Below are 17,139 nucleotides of genomic sequence, written 5' to 3'. Positions count from 1 at the left end.
AATAAGTCCACTCGACACTTCACGGGCAGACTCGTCTTTCTTTGGAATGTGGACAGGAGTGACTGGTGTGATGGTGGGAACAGAGGCACCGAGGAAGGTACCCCCAATGACAGACAATCGTGCGGCCTCTGTAGCATCATTTGAACGTCTTACCGTGATAGAACCTCCCATCAGGAGAAAGTGTTCTGTTTGATGTCCACTGATTTGATGCCTTCGTTGACCCAAAACTCCCTGCACCATGGCACTTATTCAGGATTGCAATTATCTGACGCCTGTGAAATGGTGTTTGAGCAGACCTATTTGTCACAGTAGCATCCCTTTGCAGTCCCAATTAAGATGGTTGCAAAACATTACTGTAAAATAAAAGCGTTCCTCTCCTTTCTACCTTCACTTCCACGCTGCCAGCATTTGCTTGTTTTGGAGATAAATTATTAACACTCACTGGTACGATGTTTTCGAGGGGTGGGGAAAAACACAACCTTTGCGCTTTGTTTCATTCGAACAGGGTAGTCCTATTGTTTAGCCAACGCATGGGATGCATTCTGATGTCCTCAGGAGAAAAGGCTGAGGTATTACCCCGCCGCAGTTGGAGATGGGGACATTCAAGCCTTCGCAAATCAGATACATTTATCCTACTATAAAATGGTGGAACAGCTTCACCCTGGAAATAAACTGAGTGAAAGGAAAGCAAAACTGCTGACGTAATTACTGCCGTCAAAGGTGTTCCAGTTTCTTCTTCCAAATCGCAAGTTTGAGATGCGGATGCACTTGGAATCCTGAGTGATGGTGAGTGGAAGCGACCAAAAGTGTCGATCGTCAGCAGCGCCCTGCATATCACCTTTTTTTCGGTATTTAGAGTGTAAATGACTTGATTTTTGGAAAACGGTTTTATTGCAGCTCCAATTTTCGTTGGGAAATCGTCATTTCGCTGTTCATCAGAATGAGCCTAATTCTCCTCAAAGAAGCAGTAAAGGAGACCACTAGCATGAGGGCGGACCTTCTAACCACACCAGCAAGATGGCTGCTAAACCCGAAGAGGCAGGGTCGAAAACAGGTAGGGCAACTGAAAATAAACTAAAATAACAATCCAACCGCAGCAAAACGTGGAAGAAAGGAAGACAAAAATGGGTTATCTCATCTGACGGAAAATAAAAGCGTTCGGTCAAGCGGTCTTTGAGAAAGAACTTCTATTTTAAAAAAAGTACCAGACGTTGAAAAAATTCCCCACAAGGAGTTGTTTTTGAATATTCTAATCCTTTCGTCCCTTACAACTCGCCACACCGTGACTCCGCAAAGAAAACACCGCTTAGCATTCCCCTTTGCCGTTCGTTCGTCTTCCCATTTAAGGTGGGCGTAAAATTTTTGCAAGCAAAGTGTTTTATGGGAGGGGACTATTTTTTGGCTCAAAAACCTATTTTTAAACTAAAAACTATTTGAAACTGAGATAAAAACCTTGCCAAACAATGAATTGTGCACAAAAACAAGGCTCTTGAAAGATGTGGTCTCCATTCTACACGCACATTTCTATGCAAACCACTCTTCTGACCACATAAGTCAAAATTTGGCGAAATTGGTTAATTCACTTTTAAAATCACAGTTTGGTCATTTGTTTAACTTGCCGTTTTGATTAAGGCGGAGCTTAAGGCTTTACCTTGATACGTCCGCCAGACGGTATTGTGTCCGGACCATGCCAATAGACCCACAGCCCCTCTCCACGTCGGTAATGCATATTCTGCCCTAGTCTTATGTCCTCTTCCGTCATCAGGGAATTCTCTATGTTCTACATTATAATTATTAAAAAATGTAGAAATAAACCCCATTAGGAAAAGTGAATACTGGGGAAAAGGCCGAATGTGGCGATGATTTTTTTGTTTACAACGCCTAATCAGCGGGGTTAATAAAACGCAAAAGACGACAAATAAATAAAGGCATTGTCTTCACACTGATTTCACAAGGGACGGAGTCAAGAGTAGGACTTCTGCCCGTAGAAGGTGGAATGGCGGTCACTGTATCAATTCTTCATTAGGCGACTATTTACGGGGCAAATTCTCGACATCGGTTGGTGAGTTGGTGATACAATTGACTGCTGTAATTTTGCCGATCATTTTAAAGTCTCTGAGTTGGGAAATGAGAAGGAGGTTATTCCTTCTTGCAGCCAATTGCTCTTCCATCTAGTCAGGGACGACATGAGCTGCGCACTTTACTAGCAGCACCATGAAATGAAAAACAAAGAAAACAATGTGCAAACTGCATTTGTGTAATTTTTCTGACAATACATCTTCCATTTGCTCCTTTTTGCCTGTGTAACCTTCAACCTTGTTAATAGCACAGCTAGGGGGTGTGCTGCAGAGTGTTCGTTTAACAAACGGGAAAAGAGTGCCAACGTAGTCAGACAGTTGGGTAGAGCCTTGAGTCTTACCTGAAGACGAAAGAAGTCATGAAACTGAGACGGAATTTGTGTGGCTGACGTATAAAATAGCTAATATAAAGGCTAGTGGCATGACCCGGCGGCCGAGCTCAAGTGCCCGCAAATCCAAAACTAAATCTGCCTTTTCATTCTTGTTCACATCATTGTGACCTACTCCCACATTTGTAAGCAGATCGACCGTGCGGGTGGTGCAGCACAGGCCTCAGTCCATGCAGACACTCAAGACGTCCCAGTCTAGACAGTTATGTACAGACATGATCCAGGCATTAGCCATTGGCATACTACCCTTCCACGCCATTTACACACATCGCCTCCATTGATATCGTCATTGCAAGATACGTAAGCTCTAATCAGACTGCTTTTCTACCAAGGTTTGTCTACGGAGTGGTACCAGTTGGGTTGCCGCTACGTACGTTGAGGTAAGATCGGTCGCTTACCTGGCCAACCATAACAATCACGACGCAGGACAAGTGAAATAAATGTGGCTGCCTACTTAACTCCAATTCCTCTCCTATTCCCTGTTCTTTCTTCTTTATGTGTTTGAGCTAATAGCTAAGCCAATACTAACGTGGAGAGAGAGGACAATGCTCTCTAATATCGGCGATATAGCTAAGCTGGTTAAACCAATTATTCTGCTGAGCCGGCTTTTCTTTGCCTTATTCTGAACTTTACAACCGTGAGAGTTGTTGCAAGAACTGAAGGATAGGTCAACCACTTGGGGTTACCATTTGTCTGACTGTTTAGACAGTCGGAATTCGAGAGAAAGCTTATTTTTATTTACAATTGTCTGCAGCGTTAAACGCTCGTGTATAAAGTTGCATATGGAGGATCTATAACACAAAAGGACTTACTTACCCTGCCCTTATAGATTCAGCGGCTTTCGGTCTTAACAGATTTCGATTGCCCGCCTAGTATCGCAAAGTTCGTTAAAGTCGCTGCTTTTGTCAACCTAGCAGCCCTTCAAAAGGCTTTCAAGTTATGCTCGAATTCTTGCATCTTTGAGTACCTTTGGGTGCACTGACTTCGATTGCACTCAGGGTGGTAGGCAATTGCTGCAGTGACTAAATGCATGGAGCAGCATGCGGTGGTAGACGGAGCTTCAGGTCAACGAAAGTGTCAAATTAGTGGACACGCAAAGGAGAAATCGAGTGGAGCACTTTTCGATGATGGGAGGAGGTTCTGGCACAGCAAGACATTTGAATGGTATCAACATTTTGCGAGTGGCTGTACAAATGTCCGCCGGTGGTAAATCCTTCCACGGTGCCCCCGTTCCTGCCACCAAATCAGTCATTCCCATCCATAGTCAGATAGGACATGGAAGTCCTTTATATTGGACGCCTACTCCGTGCATAAGCTAACCTGTCATGTGGATACCACGAAGGCGTTATCTGCTGTCAGTGACATTGTTTGATTGGCACAATCGAGGAGGTGGAAGCCGAAGCGGTATCTTCTCTACCTTCATGGCTGGTCATTTAGGCTCTCCCGACAACTGCATTTGGCTATGTTGCTATTTACTGGCTAGCTTATTAGCTCTTGCCCCAGGTACTAACAACTGCCCTTTCAATCATCCAAATCCTACCTTTTCCTCCGTCTAGACCATCATAACCAGCCGCAAATGTTTAAAGCATATGATTATAAGGCGGTGCAGTTACGAAAATACGAGCAAGAGATTTTATTCCACAGCAGTGCAGAAAACTGTAAAAAGACATTAATGGTGTCATTCATGCCTGTTCCGTCTCATTCACCCTCTCACCCTCCCTACAGGTTATCTCCTGGATGTAAAATGCGATTTGTCATTGAGTCTAGAAAGTATAATTAAATGTTTCAGTTAGCTAAAACTGATTTAAGGAAATTCTGGGCTTTTCAATTAAATAAACCGAACAATATCCTGCTTTTGACTTTGGCTTTGACTTTGCAATTTCAGCCAATTGATGAGGAGTTGTTGATCCATCGAGGGAGAGATGAAAAGGTGATGGCTTGCCCCTTTGCAATCAAGCAAGGTGGGTGGGCTCACCCAGCTAATACAACCTTTAAATTAGGACCCATAAAATGCCCCAACGGTAAATAACCTCGGAATGAGATTAGCGAGTTACTCTAACTTTCTTTATGCATAATGATTTGATAACCTGTCTAAGGATGCCAGAATGAAAAGCCTTCAGGATATAACCCTACTCTGCCACCTGGCCCAGGCTACTAGCCTACTAGAAACTCCTCCAGCTGGGCATGTACGCTCTTTCACACTGCATCAGCCCATTAAAGCGCCTGGGAGAACACGGCGAATCACTGCTTTAGCATAATTTGATACACGAGGTTGTCCATTCAATGCCATTTTATCATGCGGCAGCTGTGGCAACAATTGTTGGCCTCTTTTACCGGGAGTAGGAAACGCACATGCTGGATCGCCTATTTTATCTCCGGGGTTCGGATCTGGTGGTTAATTAGGAGTGCTATCAACTACAGGTGGGGTAGGAGGGCTGCAAAAGAGGCCCGGAACTCCATGACACTAAGGTTGCAAAAAAGGTCCGAAGATTCTAAGCACTTAAATTTTGAGGATAGTCGCTGTCATTCCTGCCATCACTGCTCCCCTTCGGATGTCAGAGAGCCCCCTTGAAGTTTGGATCAGCTTTGAGATAGAAGTAAAAGAGAGACAGTGAAGTGACCTCTTAGAAAGACTGCCAGCTTCTGATACTGGCGGTTAAACGAGAAGACTCTGAAAGTAACATCAGCACTTGCAGTCCTACAAGCAATACCTCCAAACATGGTTCTGATTCATGACATACCATAAAGCAGAACTTGAAATTGAAGTTGTAGCCTACAACCTCCCTCATTTTATGTGTCTTGCAAAATTTAACTACCGACATCGGACGCAGTCCTTTCGTGTTCTTGCACCACTGCTAACAGTGAAGCATCTTGAGCTGATGTGAAGTTCCTACGTAATATTCCATTTCGGAGAAGTGATGAGGATAATGGATACCTATAGGCATGAAAGCAACCAAGTAGAGCAAATATCGTCTCGTGAGGGTAGTCCCTATCTCCAGTACAAATGTGCTTATTAATTCAGCCAGGAAGGGGCTTTGGATGCAATAGCATATATTATTCCCGCGATTACAGATGGTAGGACTTTTGCCTCAAATAAATGAGCCCTTTTGGTGGTTGGGGATGAGAGAGGTGCAAATTAAAGAGGATAAACCAAATAGCCTAATTAAGTGCACTTGAGTATAAATTACCACCAGCGTAGGGAAAGAAGTATCAGGAAGACAACTTACTCTTCTTACTAAGCCTCACTACTACTATGCCTGTTAAAAGCACAAAAGAATAAATCCTCTTTAGGTGGCTAAATAACAAAGAAAATAAGCTCTTTGTAACCCCGGGATTCTTTTAGTATTCATACTGGGTGCACAAAGTTTTCTCTCCTTGGACGGAGGAGGCTTCAAATGGAGACTCTTAGCTCCCAGACTATGCAACATGCCAACTGTGTGCATAACTCTCAGTTTTGGTAACAGACTACTTAAGAACTCTGCCACTGTTCCTCTGCCAGGAGGCCTTGCTTATAGGTATGGCAGTAGCTCCCCTCCCCTACAGTTCTTTCGTTGTCAGGGTAGTATCGGGTGGCCACAAATATGGACCTTGTTTCGGTCTTCTTTTCCTTATATGGGAGCTGATACATTAATGTCAAACATCATGAATCGTAGGCATATGAGGATACATTTACCCACTGTGTCACCCTTTGTTACCCCACAACGCTGACCCGACGAATCAGTAGGTGCGCTCCTGACTCCCCTTTGCCTTCACCTTCTTCGCCCTCTTCTGGTTAAAAATAACAACGGGGGTTTTATTGCATACGTTGTTCAAACAATGAAATGGAGAAACACAAGGCTGCATCTTTTCACAGCACCACCCTCCACTATCTCGTCGCACTCCACCAACAAATAGTTGGTAGTGCACCCGCCTTATCTCCTCCTTCACTCACCCACCACTGTTTCAAGTGAATTAGAAGGCAGGGTTTTTGCATCACTCACTATTCTTTCGAGAAATTCAGACAGGCGTCTTCCGTACACACTTGACGACTTATTTGACAGGCAGGCATAAGCGTGGAAAGGACTTCCTCCGCCTTCAGTAGTTGGAATTGTACTACATGCTCAATCAGAGTATTTAGACAAAAAAGCTTCTCCACACATTTAATTCGGTGTTACTTTAAAAGGATTTTAATACTCCTCAAGGCTTTTTGACTACCAAGAACCACATTTGTACACTAAATTCACTTCCCACGTCTTGCATTTACAATGTGGAGGAATGTGCAGTGTTTATTTACAACGACCCATTTTTGTTCTTTGTGTGTCACGATAGCAGTGTAACCAGCCTCCTCACTTGCCTCTACTTGCACATCATTCATTGGTTCTGGGGCACTTTAATAAATCTGACCCTATGGACAAAATGATACAGCAGGCTAATCCACCGCAAACTGTAACCCGGTGGATGGATGCATATACTTTTCCAAGAGTTTGTAATCGTACAGGTGTGCTGTAGTGCATTTAAGACAAATTTTTTAGGACCCTTTGGAGGACTCAGTAGACATTTCTCCTCCTTCTTCAATAATAGCGGTATCACAATCATAACTACCCTTTACTTAATATCATTAATTTTGAGGTGTGTAATATTCCAAAGAGCTAATTCGGTTGTCATTTTTGATGAGGATGTTATGCTGTCATCCACCGCCCTTTCTCCCTCCTCCCCCTCTCATACACTGCCATGCGCGCATAGTTTTCATATGTAAGGTTGGCGAGCGGACTGACAGCTAGACCGCGTCTAAAATCTACTGATGACAACGCAATAGTAGTGGTGTGTCCTCTCTCCTAACCCCTATAAGAGCTGACGGTAGTCTCGCCTTTGACTTAAATGTCATTGCATTTTGACACTTTTCCATCCCCTTAGGCTTAATCTGACTGCGACAAATTGAATGCATTGGTGCTGCCAGAAAGTTGGCAAATTAATGACTTCCTTAAAGTATTTTATCTAGCCAAATTTTTCATTTTCAATGCTGCCGTTTGCCTGTCTAGCAGTCAAACGAGCCTGCCAACTGGGTGAATCACAATTTTTGCTGGGGGAAATCTACTTAATCTACTTTGATGGATGTTGATTTTAATCGTTATGTTGCAGGTTTGCAGAGGGACACTGATTGTTAGAGGGACTGATATTGTCTCTGGAAACTGTCAACATCCTATCATGGCAAATCGAATTGGTGAAGCCTCGGAAGAGATGACCTTACTGCCCCAGACGATGCACCTCGTGAGAATCGAAACCTCGACCAAACATTCCCTGCCTTTAGTTAGCCACTGCAATTGATCCGATCCTTTCCCTTTTGTGTCCCTTTATAAGGCCCCAACTACTAACCTTAAAATAACTATGTGATGCCACAAGCACTTGCGTTGTTTGTGCCTTCTAAGAACAGTTGCTGCCTCGAAGAAATATGGACTTGAGCACACGGAATCGGTGACACTTTGCTTACTGTGCGACTTAACGACTTGTCGAAAAGTCAAAAGTAGTGCTTGACGTATACTGAAGTGGCTGAAAGGTTTTCCCACCAACAGTATTAACGTGTCGTTGTTTCCACGGACAATTACAACTCTTCCTTTATACATCCACTGGGCGGCAATGTCCTCTGGGCCATCCCAGTAGCCCCCAACTCACCCCCTCTCTACACCGTTTATGCATATTCTGCCTGAGTATTGTGTTCTTCTTCGTCTTCGAACAAAACGTATTAAGCTGCACAACTCTCTGTAGGACTGAGTGGGCACTCCGGTCCCCAAAACAAGGCCATATCGCTGCTGCGGGAAGAATCTATGACGATCTTTAACATTAGGGATGAAAATGGCATCTCTCTTTGGCGACTACTACAGTCCTATGTTCTGCAGGCATGCTATTAACAACTGGAGCGGCAACGGCAACTGCAGAAGTTCGTTGTGAACCTGTCTATGGTACCTACATAAATCCCAAGTGAGTGACCACTCAATATCTCCTCCACCTCTCCACTAGCTGAAGAGAACTTGAACTAAATATGTGTGGCTAGGCAACACTGGTGTGAGGGTGAGGTGGCAAGGAGGAACAGACACAAATCCTTACCTCCACGAAGCTGTTATAAACACTATCCTTTACTAGAGGACTCCACTTTTAGGCCAGTGGTCCCGCGACCAACAATGGACACGCATGACGTCTAGCATATTTCCCAACCCCCCGTACAGCTCCTAAAATAGACAGATCTTCAGATCCAGTAAAAAAGCCTAGAGGGTTCAGTGGCATAGCCGTTAACTATCTTCTCATATGCATGCAAATTCGATGACTAGCGCAGTTGGTGGGTGGCTACCTTGTGAGGAGCGCTAGCGACAACACTCAAAAGGCGAGACACATAATGTAGCGCTTTTGTTTAATACTTAGTTTTAGTTTACCGGGCACCCAAGATACCGCCTTAGTACTTCCACTGGGCGGCATTTCCTACGAGCTGTGACAGTAACTACTCAGATATTCTGTAAGTCTGCAATGCATTATGCATCCTAGTATTGTGTAGCTTTTCTTCGTCGGAAAAGACTCTTTGGCTACACTTATATCATCGACTAGGCCGGCTGCTTTGGACGGTTGAATTTACATTTGACGTTATCAGAGTAATACCACTTAAACCTTTGCGGCATATAATAAGAAAATGTGGTCTTGCTAATTGCTCCTGTAGTTTAATGTCCTTAACCTTTAACCTCAACCCTCAAAATTTCATCTTAAGCTTCCATCTTAATTGAGCATGCATAGCTTAGTTAGCTCGTTAGTTCCCTGTTAATGGTCCTTAGGAGAGAAAATACACTTCTATTCAACTCTAAGTTGATTAAGTGGAGTTGTTTTCCCCATCACCGTCTCGTGACTTGGTCTCTATACGATGATTACGTAGTCGTCCGCTTATACCAAGTCCTTAGGCTTTTGGTACGTTGACAATCAGTTCCTAACCTGACCTTAGTGTCTGGTACCGTGCTCAGAGCCAACAAAATAGGGAACCTCCAATGGAGCCACAACCTGTCTAACTAGGGGATTGGGTGCATGTGGCCCTAGTAGATAGACAGGCAGACAAGGAAACCTCTTTAATTGTTCACACAAGCATCACCAGGTAATGAGTAAAACAAAATCAACTCCAAAAGTGTGATTACTTTATTTGGCTAAAAAAGAGATAGATAGAGTGACAGATGGCCAGAGAGACAGTTAATTTTCTGTTTCCACGTTGCCAGATAATGGGAGAAGCACTTTCTTCTAAAATGCGATTACGTTATTTGCCTCAAAAATTGTCACCTTGGTTGTCAACAAGCCAAGCTAAAAGCTCTTTGTCAGGAAAGAAAAAACTTTGATATCATGTGCCCATTCATGTTTAGCAAGGTAAACTGGTAACAATTTTATGCAACAATGACGATTCAGTGGCTCAGCACCACCCAAAGTAACTCCGTACTCACAGCATTGGAATTTCATGTGCCACAAACTATATTTATTTATCTAAAAGCAGAGACATTATGGTTTCATTCCTCCTTGCCACCTTGTTCTTAATTCAATGCTGTCTGAGCATCAATATGGTATACATTCAGCTGAAGGCAGAGTGCGAGCTCTACCAGTGTTTCCTGTGATTCACCGCAGGTATCCCCAAAGTGACTTTTGTCAATCCTTTAAGTCTGCTGTTCCTTCTATTGTCAATGGGCACATTGTCCATAACTTGTCCGCGTTGAAGGTCAAAGGAGCAATATTTTCCTCTGAATGTGTTCTTCATCTTTAACGCTGAATAAGATGCTGCAGCTAAGTAATGAGGTTTGTAACCTTCCAAACCACCAGGAGCAGAATCAGTCGGCTATTTACAGGAACGAGAGGTGGAAGCTATGTTTCGCTTCGACAGAACTGAAGGTAAGCGGACATCCTGAGATCCGTTAGGTCCACATCGCCTATGAAAGGGACTAAGGAAAATCACCAAATCTTCCGACAAGCAGAAGGCATCGCAGTTGTAGGAAAGACTTACTTAAGACTCGTGATTTACTGCTGCTGAAGTTGAAAGAAGGAAAAACAAACCGTCAAAGTATATGAAAACTCCAAATACGTGGATGAATTGGCTTTTGGCAGACTACACCACCTTGGCGCTGAGTTTAACCACAATAAATCTTTGAAAGGTGAAAGTTTGCTTTCCTTGCAGGGATATTTAGGGCTTAATTAATGGCCCTTTTCCATTCTACTCCTATGCTCGAATTAGAGTAGTTAAGTGTTCTGCAAGAGGTTGATTAATTGTTTGTTCAACTCTTCGTGTAGGTTTTGCGAGCGCATAGAGCCCAAGCCAGAACGGTAGTCTCCTAATCCCTCGGTAGGTCAGGATATATTATTTTAAGCTAATCAAGCAATATGTTTTGATAAAATACAGTTGGAGAAAAAGGAGGGGGTTTAATTACTATCCAGCGGTTTCTTTGGGAAGTGGCCTTAATGGGTTAGCTACCCACTTTGTCCATCGGCCTTCTAGACCATAGCCCATTTGTTACCTCCTGTCTCTTGTCAAATTATGACAAATGAAATTATTAGACTGCTCCCGAATAAGGCGAGTAATTAATGGTCTCAAAGGCGACGAAGGGGGATTGTGTCCGCTTTTTATTACGTAACTCCCCTGTTAGGTGGACTACTGCCAACAAACATCAGAGCAGCCTTGATCATGCGTTGTCCACTGAGTAATTAGTTCCTGATGCAGATAGTGGGCTAATTTAAGTAGGCCTACGGGATGTCATTGGGAAGTTATCATCTGTTGCTGTTTCTGCTACTGGTGGTGTAGGTGTAAATTCCTTTGTCAAACAATCGGCTCAATTCTAGCAGGACAATTTGTGCCTCTGTTGCCCCTAGTAGCTTTACTGTTTTGAGAAGTCATGCTGAAAACTCCAATTACGTAGCACATTGGAAGGAGAACCAACGTTTCGACCGACACATGGTAGTGACAATGAGGTGCTTCTTCCCAGCTTTATATTGCTACTCGTGTTGCCCAAATGAGACGACAAATAATGCATTCTCATGCGACACTATTTGAAATTGATGAGACGTGGAGTCGGGAAATGGAGTCACTCCTCATTATGGTTGCTGCTAGATCAGCAACTTGCTCAGATGCCGGAACTCCTGCTAAGATGAGGCGGTTGCTTTGCTTCAACCCAGATGATGCATTTGAAGCGCACCGATCACCTAAGCCAACTAATTAGGTGTGGTGTCTCATGCCTTTTTGACCTTTTGAAATATAACTACAATTGACGTAAATAATGCTTGCAAAGGTGGCATGTGTGACCCAATTCCAACTTTATTAAACGGCCTGATCAAATGGCAAGAAATTCTGTGAGAATCTTATTTAATTTTGCTATCTTGTCATACTTTCCCTGTAAAAAGAAGTCAGCATATTCGGGTGAAAAGATTTTTGAATCTTGCCATATATATTACTATCTTTTAACTGTACTTGTCATAGTTGACATTTTGGCACCTTCAGGGAATTAATCATACTCTCAACAACATTGCCGTCTTACCTCGTCAAAGTTGTCTGGTTCGCCTTCCGGGTTTGATTAGGAAGTGTTCACGAATGCTACTTTTGCTATGTGATTGGAAAACATTCTACTTCATGTTTGCGAGGCCAAGATTCCTAAATGTGTTAACAACAAACGGTTCATCAATTTGTCAACATCTGCGCGCAAAGCTTTAGCATGCAATGGAAGTCCACGTTACCGAGTGGGGGCGTATCATTTGGTGCATAATTTTTTTAATTTAAACGCTGGCTGTAAAGAGTACTAGGGGATATAAATATGGTTGAGCACTGGCTGGTTGAACGGAACCTATTTGAGCCTGATAAAGACTAAATTATCGAATATATGTCGCGGACAGCTACAGTCCGATAATGTATTGAATTTCTTACCTCCGAAAGCAAATACTTTTGTAAATCAAATTGATACATTATAACCCAGTTTACTTAGCATAATTTTCTGACACGAATAGCTCGCTTCCTTGTTTTACTTTCGTAATCGTATTTCTAGGCAAGTAATTTGACCTAAATGCCTGCAAGGAAGGCATTAGTGCTTACTTTTAAAACATCAGCAATCGATCGTGCGCAAACTATATCCCATTTAATAATGCTAAGGGCTGTCAGTAAAGTACGCTGGTCAATTAACTTTTAGTTTTGGTAAAGAGCTGCTTTGGTCCCTGAAATTGTGCCTTCCCTAGTTGGGGTGGTCGCCGAGGCATGACAGCGGACCTAACCCCTACTGTATGGCGAATGTGGGGTTCCGCCCATGTATGGTGTCGTCTTTCGTCTTCAGTAAGGTCTCGAGGCTCCATGGTTAGCACATTTTAGCCAGTATATTTATTCATTTTCGTGGCATCAAGATTACCACCTATTCGTAATTTATTAAAACCGAAAACTCCTAACAACTGTTGGATTTTTAACTTATACACCGAATGTGCTCATCCCACGATAGCGACACTAAAAAAGGATTAAAGCAACTCATCAAAATGAATCCAATTTGGAAAGATATTTATATACGGCGTTCTATATTACACCAAGGAACAAAAAGACTGTCATTTTAACATGGTTCACCCTACTAAACATCGTAATTAACTTTTGTTTGTTGATGTTATGTAGAATTTTGAGTGAATTTTGCACCATTTTTAGATAGTAGCAAATATATTTGGAATTACCCATTCGTTCTTGACCTTCAGAAAGCGTCTGTCCCGTTTAAATCTTGCAATCTTTTGTATCTGATCCACTCTCGAGTGTTTGGATCAATATCCCGCTCATACATTCAATATCTACATTAAAAGCTTGAAAAGTTTTATCCAGGCCCATACACTAGTTACTTCATGGACTATTTGGAATGCATTTAATAGCTATCTGTCCCATTTTATTTGATGATACTCAAACACACATTGACTTAAAATTTAAATATCTATTAAAAGTGTTTGTTTATAATTAGGCTGGGTGTTTAGCACTTGCTACTCTGTAATGCTTGTTCTCGACGTGGGTTTACAAATGAACCTATAGGCGTCCATGGTAAATCCAAATTGACATGCTTAGGTACTTCAACACCCTGGATATGCTTAAAACCCCTTCATCAATATAGCCATTTTACTGAAACTTAAGTAGCCCAGGACTTTTATACAAACATAAGGGAGAAGTATGCACAAAAGAAGCATTGATCCAAAACCGAATTAAGTAATCTTGTACCACCTTCATTTGCAGGAGATGATTCCATATGCGACATTTACCCGTTACTATTTGGAATTATATGCCATCAAATTGGAATTAAATAAGGTGCGTTTCGCTTGGCTCTCTAGTGATTGCTTTATTAAACACTTATAAAAACGCGTTAAATAATGCTGTTGAAGTTAAGACTTGGGGGCTTAGAGCACAACATTTATTGTAAGCATTGTGGCTGGACCAGCTTATTCAGTGGCAAAGGGAAGTGTGAAGAACCAAATCAATTTTTCAGGAGGTTTTTACAGAATCACAAATGTGTTTGCCAAAGTGATGGCAAATGCCGCAAGGTTCGTCTCTCACAACTTTAATACTTTTTTTCATTAAAAAAATGACCTGACGTTATTTTGTTTATTCTAATCTTTAGGGAAAGACAAAAGACTCGTTCTTTGTGCTCTTAAATGATGTGGATGATTACGTGATCAGTTATCGCTATAGAAAGCAGATTAGAAGAGGACGAGTTAGATTTGAAGTACGGTTTTCCCCTTCTTTAATTAATGAGTGATCTTGTTTACCCATTAATCGCTATGACTATATACCTTACCTGCAGGACTAATTCGCAAACATTGGGCTTGGAATATTGAGGCCTTACACCACAGGAGCCGCCACTTCAGTCAACTCAAATCTATTCTTGAACTTAGAAGATATAACTTAAACTCTCTGGATGCTAAGTTTGCTTGTTTGCTTTTTTGAATGTCGCAATGCATTCATCGCACTGCCGTGATTGCACACTATTGCCTGTTCCATTATACTTAGTACTACTGATAAGAAATCAGTAGAACTATGCCATGGACGCAATTGCACAAGTGCTGTCAATTTGCGCTAGAGATTGCCCTCACGGCTAATAACCTCTTAGAAGATGTATCTTTAATTAACAGAATTATCCGCCATAGGGGAAATATGTCAAAGCAGGCAAAATTTTGACACACCAAAAATAGCTTAATTTTATCGAAACATCGTTGCATATCCATTTCCGGTTACCATTTTGAGACCGCGGACTTCCGAACTAGTAGTTCACAAACGTCGCATGGGATGCATGTGTGGGCTATTAAATGTTTCCATGACCTTTTGATGCTTGAGGAGGGGGGAGGTGGGTTTTTTTTTTCGTTTGTTAGAGGCGTTTTACCCAACATTTATTTGATTCCGCCAGCCGTGATTAAAGATGGGAACGTGCAGAGAAGATTCCTCAAGCCTTATTCTGCAAGGTAAAATATTATTATCTTTATTTTTAGGCGTTTGAAGTCAGCTGGCGTCCTTCCAGATTCCCTGCTCTCTCCCTTTAAGCACTCGCGCTCTCGTTTTCAAGTTACCTCATTAACTGTTCACACCCCCTTGCGTATCCACCCGACTCAAAAAAGCGTGCGCTAAGGCGCGCGTGCTGATGGGATGCCTAATCGACTGGTTGTTAGCCCGGCCAAGTGTAGCCTTGCCATTGGCTCCGACGAGTTGATCGATATTTTCTTACCTGCACGCGCGCACATGTCTAGCGGGCATGTGCATGCACGTGCGTACGTGTGTGTAAGCGTACGTGCTTTTTAGTGGCAAAGCAGCGCTTAAGCTGCAACAGCTGCTGGTGCTACCTCGCAGACACTGCGGACAGAGGTTTGCCAAGCTAGACAGCGCAAATTCTCCACTTTCTGGGCTAGTCTGGTGTGCAAGGCGCTGCGTTAAAATAGGTCCGAATAGCAAGCCCTTGGCCTCCTAGTCATAAAGACTAAGACCAACTAACTAACCAACGACGTGACTACCGGCTTGACCTACCCCATTGGCTGGTGGTGTGCGGGCTTGAGGATAGACGAGTTAAATGAATGTCTCATTACATTGTCTCTTGGCTTATAAAGCAGAGGCATTGCCCAAACTGACAGTTTTGAGTTTGTTCCACTAATAGAGATTGCATAAAGCCAATAAGGCATCCGCTTAGAGCGCGTATAGTCCAAGGACGAATAGCTAACTCTCATCAATTTCAGAATGCTCTTGTATGCTAAAATGGAACACCATTTTCATATAAGACAAATAAATCTTTCTGGTCCCAAAAGTGACGGTCCGGAATGAACGTGGAAGCTAATCTTGGTTGGTTGGTTATGTGGGCATCTAAGATGCCACCTTTGTACTTCTACTATGCGACACGGCCTCAGGGCCATGTCAGTAGCCCTCGGCCCTTCTGCAGGTTGGCAATACATTTTCAGCCCTGATATTATGACTGCTTCCTTCTTCAGGGAAGACTCCACTTCTGAATGGTAAACCTTAACGGGACGGAAGAAGGGCATTCGCTGCTAATGGGGAAATTTGTTAAGACCCCTGGCAGGGTAGTTGGAAAGTACTTTTACCTTTGGCAACTACTCCGCTCCCGTGGTCTGCAGGAAAGCTATTAATAACTGAAGCGATATTGACCATGAACCATTTGGAAAAGTTCGCTGCGAAGCTGCCTACGATACCTGCATGAAGATGTCAGTTAAGGGATATGGGATACTTCCTCCTCTCGACTAGCCGAATAGAACCCAGATAGATGCTAGTTTTTTTGCATTACTGAAGTGAGAACAAAGTAAAAAGGAGAAATAAATGGGAAACCCTACTGTTACGGAACTATTTTTAAGCCCCACCCTTTATTAAATGACCCTTACGACCAATGATGGACATACGAGATGAGCAAAACATTTCTCCTTCCCCCAGTACAGTTCCCAAACAGGAGGAAACTCCAGATCCAGTGAAATTGGCAAGAGCAGTAATGTTGCGGCCAGATGTCTTCTCAATTGCACACAAATTCGGTGACTGACGCGGCTGTTTCGTGGTTGCTTTTCCTTACAGCACTGGCAACGGCCGATGTGGAAGGTTAACCGTGGGGATGGTCGGGACCGACGCTCAAAGGAGGAGAGGGAAGCTATACAGTACTTTGAGTGTTCATTTAATTCTTCCTTTTGGATTTGGCGGACGCCTAAGGTTCCGCCGTGCCAAGTCAGTGGCCTCTCCACAGCCTTTCTGTGGGTAATGGATACTTATTCTCCTCTAGTATTACTTCCCCTCCTTTCGCCTTCAGGAAGGACTGGGGACAAGACACAACCTCAAACATTTGTCTCCTATCCTTTTTAGTGGAGTCTGCTGCTAATAAATAACATAGGAGCTATGTGCATAAAATAGTTGCTTTTTTGGTCTACGCAGTACCAAAATTTACCTTTTTCTGGAGTTCTAAATGCTTGAAAGAACCTTTCGACGGCGATCAAAATGTCGATGAAATTTGGGGAAATTCTCAGGTTTGAGTCCAATATGAATAAAACAATTTTGATATTTCCACAACTGATATCTATGCCAATAATAAGATTACTTTTTTGTAGTGCTCTCCACTCATTTAGGATTTACCTTGTTGATTTCTTTGCTTCAAACTTCAAGCGTACGTCAGTTTCGCCCGTGCCTAGTGCTTCTTGATGCCACGGAAACCCGTCTA

At 42.8% G+C, this 17,139-nt stretch overlaps 1 protein-coding gene across 1 annotated transcript; it reads left to right on the top strand. All coding sequences in view use genetic code 11, as the record gives it.

Moving 5' to 3' along the window:
- Nucleotides 1-4,247: 4,247 nt before the first annotated feature.
- Nucleotides 4,248-10,223, top strand: EGR_03901 (hypothetical protein; the record flags this gene model as incomplete). The annotated part of the gene is made up of 4 exons (XM_024493150.1): nucleotides 4,248-4,397; nucleotides 6,776-6,944; nucleotides 6,979-7,124; nucleotides 9,960-10,223. The coding sequence occupies 4 exons, from the start codon at nucleotides 4,248-4,250 to the stop codon at nucleotides 10,221-10,223; spliced, it is 729 nt and encodes a 242-aa protein (XP_024352422.1).
- Between the last annotated feature and the right edge of the window lie 6,916 nt (nucleotides 10,224-17,139).

This window comes from Echinococcus granulosus (assembly GCF_000524195.1).
Source record: "Echinococcus granulosus chromosome Unknown EG_S00022, whole genome shotgun sequence".
Lineage (NCBI taxonomy): Eukaryota > Metazoa > Platyhelminthes > Cestoda > Cyclophyllidea > Taeniidae > Echinococcus > Echinococcus granulosus.
Note: the sequence above shows the minus strand (reverse complement) of the source record. Positions and strands in the feature narration are given on the sequence as shown.